Source organism: Siphateles boraxobius, unplaced genomic scaffold, assembly GCF_051911475.1.
Source record: "Siphateles boraxobius isolate OS27281-9 unplaced genomic scaffold, OSU_SipBor_1 56, whole genome shotgun sequence".
NCBI classification, from domain to species: domain Eukaryota; kingdom Metazoa; phylum Chordata; class Actinopteri; order Cypriniformes; family Leuciscidae; genus Siphateles; species Siphateles boraxobius.
In genome coordinates this window covers 1,122,669-1,141,191 of record NW_027509182.1, presented here as the reverse complement: position 1 = coordinate 1,141,191, position 18,523 = coordinate 1,122,669, and the positions used below count along the sequence as shown (strand labels likewise).

The 18,523-nt window shown below is 39.0% G+C and overlaps 1 protein-coding gene across 20 annotated transcripts in view; it reads right to left on the bottom strand.

Moving 5' to 3' along the window:
- mast4 (microtubule associated serine/threonine kinase family member 4) overlaps positions 1-18,523 on the bottom strand; it is a 184,432-nt gene that overhangs the window by 58,517 nt on the left and 107,392 nt on the right. For 6 of the 20 annotated variants that reach the window (XM_077206313.1, XM_077206312.1, XM_077206316.1 and 3 more), the window contains exon 5: positions 4,919-4,999. The exons of 7 other annotated variants lie outside the window; for them this stretch is intronic. In XM_077206313.1, the coding sequence (XP_077062428.1) occupies positions 4,919-4,999 (81 nt within the window). Of the gene's footprint in view, positions 1-693; positions 1,125-4,918; positions 5,000-6,041; positions 6,385-18,523 lie in introns of those variants that run through there. 7 more of the 20 variants (XM_077206324.1, XM_077206325.1, XM_077206328.1 and 4 more) reach the window with 6 other exon arrangements.

The following is an 18,523-nucleotide window of genomic DNA, read 5'->3' as shown; positions in this document are numbered from 1 at the left end:
CAGTATAAATTAATAAACACAGCACTGGGAAGAAAGCACAATGCACAATCCTGACTTCCTTGCATGTTTTCCACAACTAATTCACTTCAAACAAATGACAGATTCAGCCAGATTTGAGGACACTAATCGGATCATCTGTATCATCAACGGTAAAATGGGTCATTCCCAGGATTAAAATGTGTGCAAGAAGGAAAAGCAGAAATGCACATGAATGCTTGATAGCAGAGATATCTATGGCTGGTTGGCCTTTTGGTGAAGGTTAGGTCTTGTCACATGAGAGGTGAAAAGGATACAGTGCAACTTCAACATAACTGCAAAAGCAGTGTTCCCCGACTGTATCCGTCAAATAACACCGAGACAGCCAGCAAAAATTAAGATAATTTAGAGAACAATTCATTTTCCTCACATTCAACATGCATATTTAGACAAATGCATGGTAATTACTCATGTACGTAAACATCTTTTGTGCCTGGTGCATGCACTGAACAAAAACATCCTGATTACAATCAAGAGGTACTCCAGTTCAGAATTCACAAGGAAATTTAACACAATAGAAAACACAGCACCTGCATTACCATATTGTTCTTGTCTATAACCTCAGCTCACTTTATTCTTGATAAAGTTCTAAGACTTAAAAACCCAAAGCCACAAAACTGTAAAGTGGCAACAAACAATCAACCTGAACTTGATTACCTTTTGGAGCGCCGTAGACTTGTTCCACTAATAAAGTGAGGCATAGAAAAGTTGGATAGCATAATCCATAAGCTGGAGTCAGACATTGTCCTAAAGTCATGTCCCCAGAGTGCTCTGAGCTGTCCTAAAAAAGAGAGTGAGGAGAAATGTCTGGCTTCCAAGAGAAGTAGGCACCCAGTGCAAGAGTGCCGGGAAGTCCTCCCAGCACAACGCTCTGCCACTACAGAGTTTCGTCCAGGAACATCTGCTGCTCGCTGCAGCATACACAGGCTGTCAAGGGGATGCTGTGTCCTTTGAAGTGTCCTAAATCGAATAGTGAGAAAGCTTCTCTGAGATTTTTCCTATTCAGGTCATATCCATTCCTGCTCGAACGCTGGATGCCTCTGGGACAGAGGGACATGACTACTTCCAGCAGGATGACTTTTTGTTTTGATGTGAAAGTTGTGTGGCTTTGCTGCTATCCAGTAGACTCATTGAGAGTCAAGAATGCTCCATATCATGTAACAGGCACCTACCGTACCACATCCTGAGGCAGGGAGGGGAGAGGAAAGGAAGGGAGGGGGGTGTGAGTCAGAGGAGCAATGCATCCTCAGTAGACGACGCAATGAATGGAATCACGGCTCTCCCTGTCTGGCCCTGCCCCAGAGCCCCTAGGGCCATTTGAAATGGAAATGCACAGCGTTTCAACCGTAACCATGTGCAGGTCTACCTCCTTTCCCTTCTCCTTTTTTTTTCATTGGACCTGCCATATGAGGAAAACCACCCTCTCTCTTCCACTTCAACACCTTTGATCTGCTCCTGTTCTGTTCTTCAATCTGCTCTTTTGGCAGGCAGGGACACGAGGCTCAACCTCCCTGACACATGACAGATGAACTTGGTGGGGTGGAATGGGGCCGCTCAGTTCTTGACAATTATCTGTTGAAATCAGAGGGGCCAATAACCACTAAGGTGCACTTAGGACAGGCCTGAGAGAACATATGACTAAGCCAGGCACACAGACAACTGATCAAACCCTCAAATAATGCTTCAGATATGGACATAATAATGAGGACCCTGGTCACGCATGAAGTGAGCAAAGGTCTAGCTCAATCAATCTGAAGTCTCATGACTTCTTATCTCTTCCTGCAAGACTAGTGACCTATAAGAATTTAACAAATCTAGGAACAATCCAGGCCCACTCTCTTCTGTGTCAGCCAGTGCTCTATATATGTACAGTATGCACTGTTCTCATTGTTCTTATTTAGACAGGACGAACCAGAAAAAAATACCAGTGTTTTGATTCAACAAAGCGCAAAGAAGCACTTTAAAGCAGAGAGTATACCTCAATTGAAATTAATTAGTGATTTAAGTTAAAAGAAAGATCCACTAGATCCATCAGCCTTCACAGTCAATGAGGTATACTTAGAAAGAATTGAGTTTAAAACTGTGCATAAGTCCGAGCAACACATGGAAACCAAATATAACAGGGCACACTATTACAAGAGAACAGCACTCAAGTAATGACCTAGCAGTACAGCAGAATTTCCAACTGAAAATTTAAACTTTAAAACTTTACACTTAAAGGTGCTCTAAGCAATGTCGAGTGATGTCACTTCTTGTTGACGTTTAAAGTATTACAAAACGGAGGCTAGCTAGACCCTCCCTCCTCCTCATCCGCACACTAACCCCCCAAAACGCTCATTAACGCACAGCCTTCAATAGGCTGAAGCCCAGGGACCTACACTGAGCAGGAAAATTATCTTTTTCAAAAAAATATATGTATATATGGAAGTTTACAGCAGTGACAACCGTACTCTATTAAAACAAACTCACACGGACATACATTTTCAAGACTTGCAACTTCTTTTCTTCGAAGCTCTGCTGTGTGAATGGAAACCGACTGGACAACTAGTTTTCTGTAACGTCACACAGTGCAAGAGCCGCTCTGCGCTGAATGCGGGTTCAGTAACTTAAAAAACGTGGATCTAATCTTCGTGTCATCTGAAGGTTTCAGATCCAGTCAGTGTGTTCAATTGGTGCTGGCCGTGCCTCAATTTTTATTTAAGGAGGTTTTAAATCTGAAGACAGAAAAACAGGAATCGCAATATTGCTTGTGATAAATAAAAAATAAAAAACCCTGAATGAGCACTGCATGTTTCCAGGTAAAAATGTCATGCTGAAAATGTCATGCTGCTGCGCTTTCTGTGCTCGCATTTTTACAGCAGTTTGCAATCCCGAATAGCCCACATTTATGGCAAATGATTTTTTGATCTAATTAATAATTTGTTTAATTTATGGTTTTTATACCATCCCTGTAAACTAGGGGTGTTTCCTATGAGGAGGCAAGGAAGGCAGAGCATCCTCAAAAAATTGGATGAGAAAATAATTCACATTACAAAAATAAAAGCAAAATGTGTCATCAAAACATATTTAAATCATTTTCAACTCATTTTTCTAAAGTAACACTGTCTAACAGTGATCCCAACAGGTAAAGATGTTGCAGGAGTCCGTGCCTCTCTGCCTATTGAGTTTTAATAGACCCCTAAAACGTGCAATGGTTTGGTGGGGGTTATTGAAAATGAATGGGAGAAAGTCATGTGAAATGAGGCAATGCCTCCATCGCACTATGATTGGATATACTTGGTTTTGATTGGATATGATTTGTTTGTGCTATAAATCCCACCTCTTATTTTTGTGCGTGCTCCGCATTTGTGAATCGGTCTAAATAAAAACATTATGGAGTTAATGGGAAGACGAATACAAAAGTATTTAAACAACTTTCACTTAGATATCACAGATTTATGTCACTTCAAAATAAAACTTGAAATGGCCTGAAAAAATTATGACTTTTTCAACTTGGTAAAATTAAAAGGTACATCTTCGTGTCTGGGTGATCAGTGTTTACAGAGCTTGATCCGAAAAGAAGTTGACTATTGAAAAGAACAGCTGAAAATCAGTTAAATATACCATATATTGTTTAAATTGTTACTGTCTTTAGTTATTATTTTGGAATAGATGTAAAAATGCTTTAAAAAACTAAATTGATGATATTTATACTTGGTTATAATAAATAGAACATTAATTACATAGTTGTTACATGTTAAAATACAAAATTGAACTGTATTTGGTTTCTCTTTTTTTATGTAATGTTTATATAACCAGGAAAATGTGACAACATTAATTGTAACCGGGACACAAATTTAAATTTATTTTATATAAATATATAAAAAAATTATAATAACAGGAATTTGCCGCCTCATTTCAGCATTCCACTGCAGGCCACTTCTGTAAACTCACATTTCGGCCAGGAATGTTTTGATGGCATTTTCTTTTCATATTACCTCCGTATAAAGCCTGCAATTATGTACTGTTACTATGTAGTGTTGCTAGTGTTGTAACACTCTTTGTTTATGTACCTGCTGTTCCATAAGCGCCACCAACTGGCAAAGATTGAATTTGCATATTCACCAAGATTTGACTCATGTTATTACTCAGCATACACACAGCGTTGCAAATGTTAACTGCCGTATTGACATTTAATAACATGCTTTTACTCCAAACTCACTTCATAACGACAGTTGAGCATCCTTCGGTGAGATGATGTGGCTTCTTATACAGAATAAGGCAGTCGTGAGTTTATAAGTCATGTTTAACAAAGCGTTTCATTCTTCTGTTTATTCAACAACAGAAATAGTGATTTCCTGGGAATGATGCGTGTTATGGTACTTAAGTGGCGGGGCATATTTGGCGTGTCTGCGTGAGATCATTGGTACTATTCAAAAAGTCTTTCAAAAATTTAGAGTTCGTTTCCTTTGTCTTCGTGGTAAAAATAAATCACTGCCACAGTTGTTCATTTATAGAATTTGAATGACCTAGTAACGGTTTCCCCAAAAATGGTGCAGAGCTCTTTCCAAAAAAATGTTCAATGGCCAAAGTAGCAAATCCTATTTATCACATAAAAGAGGGTGAATGAGAGAATCACCAAAAAGACTGGAGGAAGGGGGTGACACTAAGAACGTTATATAAGCACAAGGAACAATGCTATTCCCCACAGTTTTAGAAAATTAAATCCCAATCAAAGGCATTGAATGTAAAAATAATAAAACTTAAAAGAGATAAATGAATGGAGACCCTGTGTCATTTCGATCACTGAACTCCATGCTTTCATTTTCAGTGGCAGAACACAGAGCCTTGAACATATTAAGCCTCAAAACAAAATGGCTATGTGAAAGAAGCACGCGCTTACCTCCAAAAATGAAACGCGTGCAGCGGGCTGCATGGGCTGCAAGGGCTTGTGGGAGTTGGGCTCAAGCTTCGTGGAGTGAGGCTGGAAGTCAAATTGAGTTTTGTGAATGTTCATCATGAGCAAGAACAGTCTCTCTCAGGATGCAGCCTTTGAAGTTCAGAGCTTATTTCTATGCAGAGACAAACAAGCTTGCATGCATTAACCACAGAGCAGCGTCATGCATGACTGGTAAAGGTTTTTTCGGTAAAATGCTGTGTTGCAAAAAGGGTTACATTGGTCCATTACATTCCATTGCCTAAGAATGAAATGGTTTTGGATTGTACACTTGTTGATATACAGACTGGCCACATGCACACATTTAATTTAACATCGGTAAAAATAAAAATCACCACTGTTAATCTACAAGCATCATGCTTCTATGAAGCGTTACGAAGGTCCCTTCATTGGGAAATAAAACATGTTAGGCAAAATTGCTGAGCTGACATGTCCAGGAGATACGTATCTGTATCCTTAGCAACAGCAGCCATGATGCAACACCTGATCATAGCCGTAAACTAACATCTTCTACGACCCTTGTAAACAAAAACAAAGGCGCCTTATCGAAACTTCAAGAGTCAATCTAATATGACGAGATATTAACTGTTTATGTTATGTCACTACAGTACGGTGGCGTCTGTGACCTGCTAACAGGTTGACAAACAATCAGGCCTTCTGTAGGGGCAATACAGCCACATGATTCAATAAGTGACGGAGATCAAAAACAATAAATACGCAGATAGGAGCATAGCCAAACAGAAAGGCAGCTGCTGCGCAATTCCTTCTGGCTCAAATCTGACAAGCCGTGACTAGAAGATGATCCAATATTGATCTAGCATAGTCATCCTTTATCCAAACATGAGCCTGTGCTATCAAAATCACATGCAAAGCCATCCAAGGGACAGTAGCTGGATCTACACAGGCTAGCAAGCCTATATTTAACCTTCTACACATGCTGCAGACGCTGCTACTGTGGTAATGTTGCACTGCTCAGATGTGCTGTCACCACTACAGTAACAGACACACTGCAGATAAACAGTCTGCTGTCATCACAGCCAGAAAAGATGTGAGACAGGGATATACTCACTCCAATGTCAACCCTGGAATCCTCAGTCTCTCCCGCTGGGCTTTCATGGCGTTGCGCTCGTTCACTCTATTGTGTACATGATATATTCAGGTTGTCTGCCTGCCCGCACCCCCATGTGCTGACAAAGAGCCAAAGCCAGGCTCTGGTGCGGAGAAACCGGCTGAGAGCTTTTCACAGAAGAGGAGGAGATACAGGGGACCTAGTGCTCTGAGCTGTTCAACTTCCACCCGAGCTGTCAGATGTGATCATCAACTGCCTGTGGAGGGCAAGGAGGCTGGGCGACAATCCTTTCCCCCTCCCCTGTCGCTCACGCACCAGCACTAAACAGACCTACATGCCCCTCCTCCACCAAAGAAGCAGCCTTACGTCAGCAAAGCACAATCAGAGGAGTCTACATGCAGCACTTCCTATATGCAGCAGGGCTGTTGACCATCATTCACGTTGTCTGTTTTCCCCAATTACACTGCAGCATAAACTGTGTGAATGTTCTTCTATAAGATAAGCCATAAATGTATCAAAAGGACAAGTCTTCAAACAGAAACCAAGACATGAAGACACTTCATTAGTGTTTACTAAGGCAAATATAATCATTTCTCATAGTTGGGTATCTCACAGTTGCTATCTGTGAATAATAACAAATCATGTGGCTTACTCAGAAGAGGGGTATTGTTTTTTCCAAGTCATCAGAATTATGGCTTCACCTGTGGGCAAATCCCACAGACAAATGAAGGAATGACTTGTCTTGAGCTATATTTAGTAAACAGGATATCACAGAGACTTGTAAGCTACAACCTAGCAACTGCGTAGCAGTGCACTAAATAGTTATAGTTAACCTTTCCATTCATTGAAATTAAGCTGAAATACATCAAATATAAATATTAAATGAAACACTTAGATCATTTGAAATATTGCCTTGGCAAATAACTGACATAAGTTTAATTTAAAACAATAAACTAAAACAAAAATAAACAGAACATCACCACTGAAATAGAGAAAACCCAGACAACCACATAGCAACATGCTAAAACCATTCAGATACACCTTAAAGACAGGACTTGACTTCAGACAGGAAGTCAACCACCTAAACAACCCAGTAACCGCATATCAACACCCTGACAACCCTCCTCACATTATTGTGGTGGTGAGTTTTTCACAGGCAAGCATAATTAAAAAGTAGATAAAAAGGTAAAACATTTATGGGGTACACAAAACCACACAATAGCCTAAATGTACCACAGTCAAACGCCTTGAAAAGAATCTTGCGATTATGGTACATGGAGAATTTTGCACTTATCTGTACCAGGCACCGAGTTTCACTGGGGACAAAGGTGCTTGGAGACCGTTGCTATAATGAGCTCAGGCCTTAACAAGCAATTTAATCTGAGTTCCGCTAAATACCTGCTAATGAAACTCATAAAGCCGAGAAAGACATCAGATCTGAATCCACACGTGTCGTCCTGCTTAGCAACACCAATATGCAGACAGTAAAATGAGAGACATATTACTCAAAGCCCTAGCAGATAAGTATGGAATTTCTGAAAAGATTAAGACATGACGTAAAATTAACACTTGCTACATAATAAATAGGATAATATAAACAAACATAAAAACATTACTAGCCAGGTATTGCAACATCATATTTAAATACATCACATTACATTGAAATGTACTTTCAAAGTATTTGGGTGCCAACAAAAGTAATATTATCAATACATCTGCAAATGTTGTATTCCTTAACATCACAAGTCCCATTGTTTTCTATTCATGTACACTCTCATGACTGAATATTAATGGATTTGCAATTTGTACTTTCGGCCATATGTACTTGAGTGCAATTTTGAGCTTACTGTAACCATGGAAGCTACAATCAGCATAATCCTCTCTGTTTTTGTTTTGTTTTTGTTTTTAATTTGAGATGCATAATCCTACATTTCTCAGCCGATATACCTATAGCTGAGAATGATATCTTTGATATTCTTAAGGGGGGGAAATATCTCTCCCAACTAAAGCTGTAAACTATACTGGGAACACTCTCATTTGGTACAATACTGAAATATTAGAGAATAAAATTAACAACAAAGCTTAGTACTATATTCAACATGCTATTTATTTTTAGATATAATAATTACAGTCAAATAAAAACTGAAATGTTTGTGTACAGCTCAGTTGCACATATGGTAGTTTTCATTAAAAATTGTCTTCATGACAAATTGATTCAAACATATATATAATTAACAGTAAATAAGCTCCTCTTTAGTGTTTTAATAGCTAACTAACAAACTGTGAAAATTGGATAATTTTCCTGCGGTAAACACAAGAGACATGCGTTAACTTGGCCTAAATTCAAGGACAATTCTCTTCACACACAGTATGAGTTTGAGCAGTCTGACACTTTTTTCCACCTCCTTTTGACTGAAAGGATATAATCAGCCCTCATCATCGGCTGTTTTTAAACAATCAACTGATGGATGATAGTCAAAATAATTGCTTTTACCGGCCAATATCAATTATTGGCTGATTCATCGGTGTATCCATAATTTAAATACATACTTTAGCTCTTTGAAGTGTGCATGCCTGGAACTACAAAACATCAACAAATAACAAAATGAAGATGCAAAGGTAAAACTGATTAAACAACAAAAAGGAAAAGGTTTTTTTAGGAAAAGTAAATTATTGACCACAGTTGGCGGATTCATGAAAATACACAATTGCAGATGACAGTAAACATCACTGCAAAGATCAAGCCGAAGCAGCAGGGGACCGATAAGTGGGGCGTAAGGACATAACCCAGTTAAACACCTGCTACGGTTCTACTAAAATAGGCTAAACTAATTCATGTTAAGAAACTGGATTAGTTATTTATCTGAAGCAAACGGGCATATACTAATCTCAAAAATAGCTTTAATCTTTTAGATTTAAATTAATGTTAAAGGCTCAATGTGTGCATGTGTGTGAAGGAAATAAAGCAATCAGCTGAGGCCACTGGGACTGCTTCATTGGGATTTAACAGGTCACACTTCACTTATTACCCTCTATTTACATTCATTAATTGCAGTAACCCTTTCTTTTCCCATCATACTTCAGACAATACACATTGTGTAGGTTAGAATGAGATCTAAAGGAATTAAAAACCTCAAGTTAAAATATTAAAAAATACTATAGTTGTATATAAAATATTACGAAATAACACTGGCAGTAATTAAGTTTCACAAGACCCTATAAATCCCTTATAATTAAAAGGGTCATGTTTTGCGAAATTTTTTGCATTTAAAGGGGTCATGAACTGGATTATTTTATAATTTTATAATGTTGCCTGGGGTGCCCTTATAATGTTAGTATGATTTTTACATCAAACATTGTCAAAATTAAGAAATAAAAGGCATTTCCTAGCCTGATTTTAGCCTCTGATTTGAACGCTCTGTTTGAAGGGGCGTGTCTGCTGTGAGACTTCAGTGTAAACGCCCACTGCTGTGATTGGCTGACATGTTTGCATATAAAATAGCTAGTATTACATGTGAAACTCTCTGAAACTACTACGTTTTTACTATTACAGCTATCGAGAAGATTAACAAATCTTTAAATGTATTGTTTAAAGCATTATATTTAAATCTATTCCATTACATGAAAGGTTGCAGTGATGAGCTGAGCAGATGACATACAGTCTGGTGAACGCGTGAATAAAGATCTCATTATTGCAACGCAGTTTTTGCACACTCACGAATGCTTTTTCACCAAATAACAATCCAAACACGACGTAAATACAGGTAGAGCTTCGTTGTGCAGTGTAACAGCGTCATTGATTTCATAACGAGATTTGCGCGCTGTGTGATTGATTGACTGACAGCTTGGGCGATTGGAAAGGGAGCGTTCTTTGGTCGCTTTCTTTCTATAGCTTATTCACAGTTTTAATATCATTTCATCTTAAGAGAAACGATGTGAAGTTGATCGTTTAGTCACTGATGCATAAACAGTATTGAATGATTTTGAGAGAAAGATAATACTGAACTTGAATAATTACACATCAGAAATCACTGCTCACAGATCAGGCATTAAACTTAACATGGTTACTTACATGTTTGTGGCTTTGCTGGCAGATCCGTGTCGTAAAAGTCTGTTTGAAAAACCTGTGTTGGAAATTGTGACTGATTTTCTGTTGATTTAATAAAGCTTAACCACGCATTCCTAATATTGGAATCCGAAGGAAGCTTATGCAGCAATTGTCTTCTTCCACAACCAGTTACTGCACAATATTTCGTAAATGTTTATTGCTTGGTAGCTCGATCCTGTTTAGCAAAATTACCTCGTCGTAGGCCTATGTTATAGCATGTAATGCACGAGTCGGTGGGCGGGGCTAAACAGGCCGTGTTGAAGTAGGCGTTGATCTTCTTTTGCAGAGGAGGGGTTTTATCTTCTTTGACGTTATAGATCCCAACTTTGAAAAACCTGTCGTTCGCTGAGCCTGGTGTCAATAAAAACGTTTATTGGACTAACAAGGAAGATTTCAGTTCTGAAACTTACAGGACAGTCTTATAGTATGAAGACCTCCTGTATGTCAAAAGCTCAAGGAAAATTTGATTTCTCAGTTTATCACCCCTTTAAAGGGTAACTAAACCCCTGGTCAGAACCAATATTTGAAAAATTCTGGAAAAGTGGGCAGAGCCCAGCGGAGGGGGGGCGTGCACCTGAGACGCATCTCTCTGTAGGCAAGGGCGTGGTTAGCTGGTACCCTCTGACGTCAGAGGGTACCACAACTTCCAATAGGAAAATTTAACTGCAGTAGCCACCGTTCAACCTGACGAGGGCAGCACTCAAGACGTTTTTACACCATATATTGTAGAATTAAAACACTTTAAACCCAAATGTCAAAAAAAGTACTCAAATCAATGAACAGCATTTATGAAGCTCCATTCTTACAGATCATTAATTAAAAAAGTTGTTTTAGTGTTTAGTTACCCTTTAACAGCAATCATTTAATTAATTGTATTTTATTTTATATTTTTTAAACATTTATAAATTCTACTTAACTTTTTTTTAACTACAAATAGTCGTATAAAAACACCAAAGCCCGCTGCGACAGATGCTGCTGTATAAACGGTTGACTCACCTCTCATTGACATTCAATAAACACATCTTTAGAGCATGACCTGAGTGTCATAACCTCCCCATCCACCACACCACTGTTGATCGAGCCCAGTCACATGACCACTGCATTGACTCACTCCCTCTCGGAAACGAACAGACAACCGTAACAGCACATTTATCACACAATGCTTGTGCCGCCGTCATAACAGACCGGCCATAAATCTCAAACGCAAAAGGCAGATAAAATTCATTGACATGTTTTTATCTTCTGATTTGTTTCTGACAGGTTTCATCACACTGAAGATCTATCATATACATCCAACCATGAGAGTGTAACTGACGCAAAGCAGGAGTGTGCATTGTCAGAGACACTGCACTAGCACTCAGTTATTTTCTAATATGAATAGACGTTTTGAAAACAACAGTGAAAATAGAGGATGCTAGTGGAGTGGAGTGGTGAAAAGTGTGACAAGCCTAAAATATGTTGAAACAGGATATTAAAACCAACAAATGGACCAAATAATACTGATCATATCAATCCAATATCCAATCAAACCAATATGTGTGTGTGTGTGTGTGTGTGTGTGTGTGTGTGTGTGTGTGTGTGTGTGTGTGTGTGTGTGTGTGTGTGTGTGTGTGTGTGTGTGTGTGTGTGTGTGTGTGTGTGTGTGTGTGTGTGTGTGTGTGTGTGTGTGTGTGTGTGTGTGTGTGTGTATACAGGTGCTGGTCATATAATTAGAATATCATCAAAAAGTTGATTTATTTCAGTACTTCCATTAAAAAAGTGAAATTTGGATATTATATTCATTCATTACACACAGACTGATTTATTTCAAGTGTTCATTCCTTTTAATTTTGATGATTTTAACTGACAACTTATGAAAACCCCAAAATCAGTATCAGAAAATTAGAATAGTCAAGTCAAGTCATCCTCATTTATATAGTGCTTTTAACAATGTAGATTGTTTCAAAGCAGCTTTACAGAGATAAACATATAATTTAAGGTAACAGAGATTGGTTTGGTTTTATAGTGGTTCTTGAAAAATGTTTTTTCCAGCTAAAGTTAGTTTTGATTGATTCACTTCCGTCTAAATGATCATTTGTTATTAAATTAGGGGCAGCTAAGACGGCACCGTTCTCTCTAAACAGACTTTAAACGTGAACCTGTGATAGACACTGATGGCGTTCACATGCGCATTAAGAATTGATTCTATAGTTATGTGCGTTTGAATATATGTGCGCAGGTTTGTAATTCCTTACAAACCATGCCTAAACAAACTACTTGTCTTGTCTATAAATTTTGATGCAGAATTTTATTTTATCTTATCACTTTGGGTTGGTACGCGAACCGAAAAATTCCACAACGCTTTATCTGTAGAGTGGTATAGGGATCCTCCAAAGGGAGCGGCTAGTTGGCACTTCAGCACTATATTGTGAAAAGGTTCAATATTGAAGACACCTGGTGCCAGACGCTAATCAGCTAATTAACTCAAAACACCTGCAAAGACCTTTAAATGGTCTCAGTCTAGTTCTGTAGGCTACACAATCATGGAGAAGACTGCTGACTTGACAGCTGTCCAAAGCTTGTGTCAAGCTTGTGTCAAGCCACTCTTGAACAAGACACAGCGTCAGAAGCATCTCGCCTGGGCTAAAAACAAAAAGGAATGGACTGCTGTTGAGTGGTCTAAAAGTTATGTTCTCTGATGAAAGTAAATTTTGCATTTCCTTTGGAAATCAAGGTCCCAGAGTCTGGAGGAAGAGAGGAGAGGCACAGAATCCACATTGTCCAGTGTAAAGTTTCCACAGTCAATGGTGGTTTGGGGTGCCATGTCATCTGCTGGTGTTGGTCCACAGTGTTTTCTGAGGTTCAAGGTAAATGCAGCCGTCTACCAGGAAGTTTTAGAGCATTTCATGCTTCCTGCTGCTGACCAACTTCATGGAAACTTCACCTGCACACAGTGCCAAAGCTACCAGTACCTGGTTTAAGGACCATGGTATGCCTGTTCTTAATTGGCCAGCAAACTCACCTTACCTTAACCCTATAGAAAATCTATGGGGTATTGTGAAGAGGAAGATGCGATACGCCAGACCCAACAATGCCGAAGAGCTGAAGGCCACTAAGAGCAACCTGGGCTCTCATAACACCTGAGCAGTGCCACAGACTGATCAGCTCATGCCACGCCGCATTTCTGCAGTAATTCAGACAAAAGGAGCCCCAACTAAGTATTGAGTGCTGTACAAGCTCATACTTTTCATGATCATACTTTTCAGTTGGCCAACATTTCTAAAAATCATTTTTTTGTATTGGTTTTAAGTAATATTCTAATTTTCAGAGATACTGAATTTGGGATTTTTATTAGTTGTCAGTTTTAATCATCACAATTAAATGAAATAAACATTTGAAATATATCAGTTTGTGTGTAATGAATGAATATAATATCCAAATTTCACTTTTTAAATGGAATTACTGAAATAAACCAACTTTTTGATGATATACTAATTATATGACCAGCACCTGTATATATTACACAGACACATTATATGTATGTATATGTGTGTAGGTAGGCTGTAGTTAGAATCATGAACCCCTCATAAATTTCTACTTGCTTATTTGTTTTAAGTGCTTTTGGGAGGTGTGCTATTCTCATTCTAGAGAGCGTTTGATTGAGAGTGTTTGATATATACCACTTGTGCAATAAGTCCATTAATGAGATTTCCTCACTACTAAATATTCCATGGTCAACTCTTAGTGATATTATAACAAAGTGCATGCTGAGGCGCACGGTGCACAGAAGTCACCAACTTCCTATAGAGTCAATAGCTACAGACCTCCAAACTTCGTGTGGCCTTCAGATCAGCTCAAGAACAGTGTGTAGAGAGCTTCATGGAATGGGTTTCCATGGCCGAGCAGCTGCATCCGACGATTTGCATTGCACTTAGTGATGTAAGGCATGGATGCAGCTGCTCGGCCATGGAAACCCATTCCATGAATCTCTCTACACACTGTCCTTGAGCTGATGTAAAGCTACTGCACTCTAGAGCAGTGTCGACGTGTTCTCTGGAGTGACGAATCACACTTCTCTGTCTGGCAATCCGAAGGACGAGTCTGGGTTTGGCGGTTGACAGGAGAACAGTACTTGCCTGACTGCACTGTGCCAAGTGTAAAGTTTGGTGAAATGTAAGCACGCTTCATGCATTGTCATCACTGTAATATTTCACTGTAACAGTAAATAAGTGGAACATAAAGCACTTGTATGATAAATAAGCCAAAATTAAATGTTATAATATTACTATTATTATTTAATTTCATTATTTTATCTTCATTTACAAGTATAAACTTACTGAACAATCTTGCAAACCGTCTCTTTGCGCCACCTGATTTTGCAAACGAGTGTAACATGTGACAGGGTTGTATTTAACAGCGCATTCTCGTGGTAATAGGCATTTTGGTTGACTACCTACTATATAGGCCGTTGGGAAATTGGTAGGCACCTTAAGCACATAACCCGGTCTCAGGTACAAGAATGCTTTTACCATTCCTGGTACAAACTCTGAGCACGACAGAGCAACCGACAGGGAGCTCTGGAGTGAAGTATGGTTTCTACAACCTCAGTTGAGAGACAAGAGTCTATGAGTTGGGTCCCCTCAGAGGCCAAACCCACAGCTTCTACAACTCTGGTCGGGGGTGAAGGATTAAGCCCCTTGCCTGAGACAGTAGGTCCTTCCTCATCCTAATCTTGTAAAAGATGATTTTGTGGAAAATCGGCAAGTAGAGCGAGCAAGCGTTTTCTGTTCATTCCTATGGAAGCTCAACATTGCCAGTGCGGACATGCACATTTTACTTTCGTTTTCAGATTAGCGATTTAAAAGCCCCCGCTAGTGATATTACCGGAATTGTCACATGCCGATTAACCGGTGAGAAAATATCCTCACCGAAACATCCCTACTGGAAACCCAAAGCACCAAGAGTGGCAGGGTTGGAAGAAACGTCCCCTGAGGGCACAGAGGAGATACTGGCACTGTATAATGAGGTGTCAGGACTTCTTTGAAGAAGTCTTCTTTGCCAGAATGACGGTGCTCAGATCCCTCAGGTCTTCCCTCTAGAAGGTTTCCCGTTTTTTTGTGTGGGAGGGCTCGGGATGCAACGCTCTCTTTTTGAAGCGTTTTATGAGTAGCTGATTAACGGCCGGGGCTGCCCCCGGCCAGAAGCCCCCGAGACCTGAGGGAGGTGAGGGAGGTAGGGCTGAGCTCGGTGAGGGAGGTAGAGCTGGAACGCAGCCGGTTGCTTTTTAGCCTCCTGAAACCTCTCGATGACAGTGTTAATGTAGTCTCTGAAGAGGCCAGAAGGCGAAAGAGCAAAAAAGATTTGACTCGTTCTTTTAATTCAGATACATTTAGCCAAAGATGCCTCTCTGTAGCCACCAGGGCTGTCATAGAACAACCAATGGCTGTGGCCATCTCCTTGGTGGCCCAACACAACTCTTTAATTCTGTCCGGGCCCAGTCCCTCCCCTTCGTCAAAGTCTCAATGCAGGTTGCCCTGGTACACCAGCAACAGCGACATTGTATGGAGACACATACAGGCCTGACATGTTGCCGGATAAGCTTTACCCACCAAGGCCGAAGTTGTTCAGAATGGCCTGGTAGGCAATGTCGGAGCCTTGAGGGAAGATGCTAGGGGACATCTTAGGGGACAGATAGCCCGCAAGCGTCTGTTCCACTTTGGACATCGACCCATACCGTGCCTTTTCAGTCCCCTTGTGCCAGACAACAATAAATAGACTGAGACAATTCACACAGAATGCTTGCTGAAGGCACAGAAGCTGACATTGTTTGGTCCGGGTGCACTTTATAGCTACCTGGTCATAACGTCATCTCCTCCTGTGACGTTCTGCCATGCCATTGGAATGATTTCACGCAGAGGCGATCCCTCAGCGCTGCTACTAGACTCAGTGTGAGTTCCCTTGAAGAGGAAACCATTTTAAGAAAATCATCATCAATTTATGAAGTCAACTTGTGCTTTTAAGTTGTATATTCTCTCTTTCTCTTGCTCTCTCTCTTTCTATATATACTGTATATATATATATATATATATATATATATATATATATATATATATATATATATATATATATATATAAAGTAGACATTTGTATCTTCACATACATCTTACAGGTCAACTGACACCAGACACAGTCATCAGGATCACTATAAAAAAAACTGCCAATTGTCATGGTTTCTAAATATAGAAAAATCAAACCTCTGACCTATTACACACACAGCAAAAACAGAGACCAATACCAAATACCCATTTTAATTTTAATTTACATTACAAACGCTTTTATCCAAAGCGACTTACAATTGCTATATATGGTCAGAGGTCGCACGTCTATAGAGCAACTAGGGGTTAAGTGTCTTGCTCAGGGACACATTGGTGTCTCACAGTGGATTTGAACCCGGGTCTCTCACAGCAAAGGCATGTGTCTTATCCGTTATGCGTTCACCAACCCCGTTTAATCATATTACAGCCAGACGCTTCTCGGACCATTATCATCTCGACCCCAAACGTTACTGATACAAGTATAAATCAGTTTGAAATGCATAATGAACAGGTTCAAGAGATATTGAAAGGGCTTAATGTCCATGTGCTTTACCATGGGTCTGATCTATAATCAGGACTGTCAGGGCTAATACTAATACTTTCAACAATTAAATATAAACTAAATTATAGTGTTTGATGAATACCTTTAATAAATACCTATATTTGAAGTGCCCTTAAGGTGCACAAACATTTAACTACAATGGGACAAAAGAATCAAACTTGACTGAGGGCCATGGAACAAAAGTTAATATTGCACTATATTATATTAACTATATTACATTAAATAGTTTGGGCATCACTGATATAAACCATTTAGAAGGAAAATATCCCCAGACTAGAAAGAAAATATGCCCTTTTAACTATGCTATGACATAGGGATGCTCAGACCAGGATTTTTGCAGCCGATAGAAGACTACAGATTTTTTGTACTCATGATTGGCCGACACCTATCCCAATCATCCAAGCTTTATGTAAGTGGTATGCAAGCTCTCTGTTGACGGTCACTGTTAACCCCTTACACCCTGAAGGCATTTTTTATTGATTTCATGTGATTTCAAGTGGCAAACTAAAAAGTAATGGCAAGTACAAATAGGTACAAAATCAAAGTACAAATAGGTTAGGGGGTTCTTGGTTAGGGGGGTTGGGGTGGTCCCCCTGGGTTGAAATCACGTATGGGTACGCAGTGTGGGCGGTCAGAGTACCAGTAACAAGTGAGAAGGGCTGGTACGCAAGACAAAATGAGGATACACTACAGATTAAAATATAGAAGTGTGTACTGGCCCACCTCGAGCATTAGTAATATTATATGTGTGTTTACAGACATCAGAGAATGCTGTGAGAGAAGATACAGTAACATGACGTTCAAAAGGAATGCAAGCTTTGATGGTCCTGGGTGATCACTTATAAAGCTGTGTTTATGTTTCCAAATATAATGAATACATTATTTAATAATTTGTGAGGATTTTTTTTAAACAATGGCATTTTCACAACACTTACACAAAATATAATAAATCGCCAATAAAACACCTTAAATTGTCTAACCGTTTCTCCAGGACATTAATGAGATTAAATGAAGATCACATTGAGATTTTTGGCACGGCCTGTTTCTCATATTTTAATAAAAATCCCAGTTCTCTCACATGTACCATCTCAAAAGTTTCAAAAGACATTGCAAAGATTCAATTTAGATATTTATTTTGTTTCTCCCAAAAGTTCTAAGAAAGTTTAGCAGAAACATCACAGACAAATTTGATTCTCTAGGAAATGCTGACAAATTTTTTAAACAATATGCAGGGGCTTTGAAATTATTATGTATTTTTTTATTTAACAGTTACACCCATGTTAACAGCTACACCCATGTTAACAGCTAAATGATGGACAGTAGGCAGGTAATAATGGTTGTGATTCAATCTTATAATTATTATAAACACATAATTATTACAGTCTTTCATTCTTATAAAACTTCTTGTGTTTAAAATTCCAAAACAATAATTTATTTGTGAACTGTCAGTAATAAAGGTTTGCTCTGTTACCCAAGACTCCCTCAGATCATAACAGTTTGTTACAACACTTAGTGATGGATCAATTCCCAGATAAAATCTAAGCCAAGCATCATCCACCGGAAGTGAAGGTTTCATTAATCAATGTAAGGGATGAATACATTCTATAAAGAGACTTGAGTAAACAAGGCTTTAGATCACATTATAAAACCCTTCAAACATGAAACATTTTGCCAAATCTGTATGACTTAATTTCTTCTGTGGAACAATATAGAATTTCTTTGTTTTTTTGTCAATTCA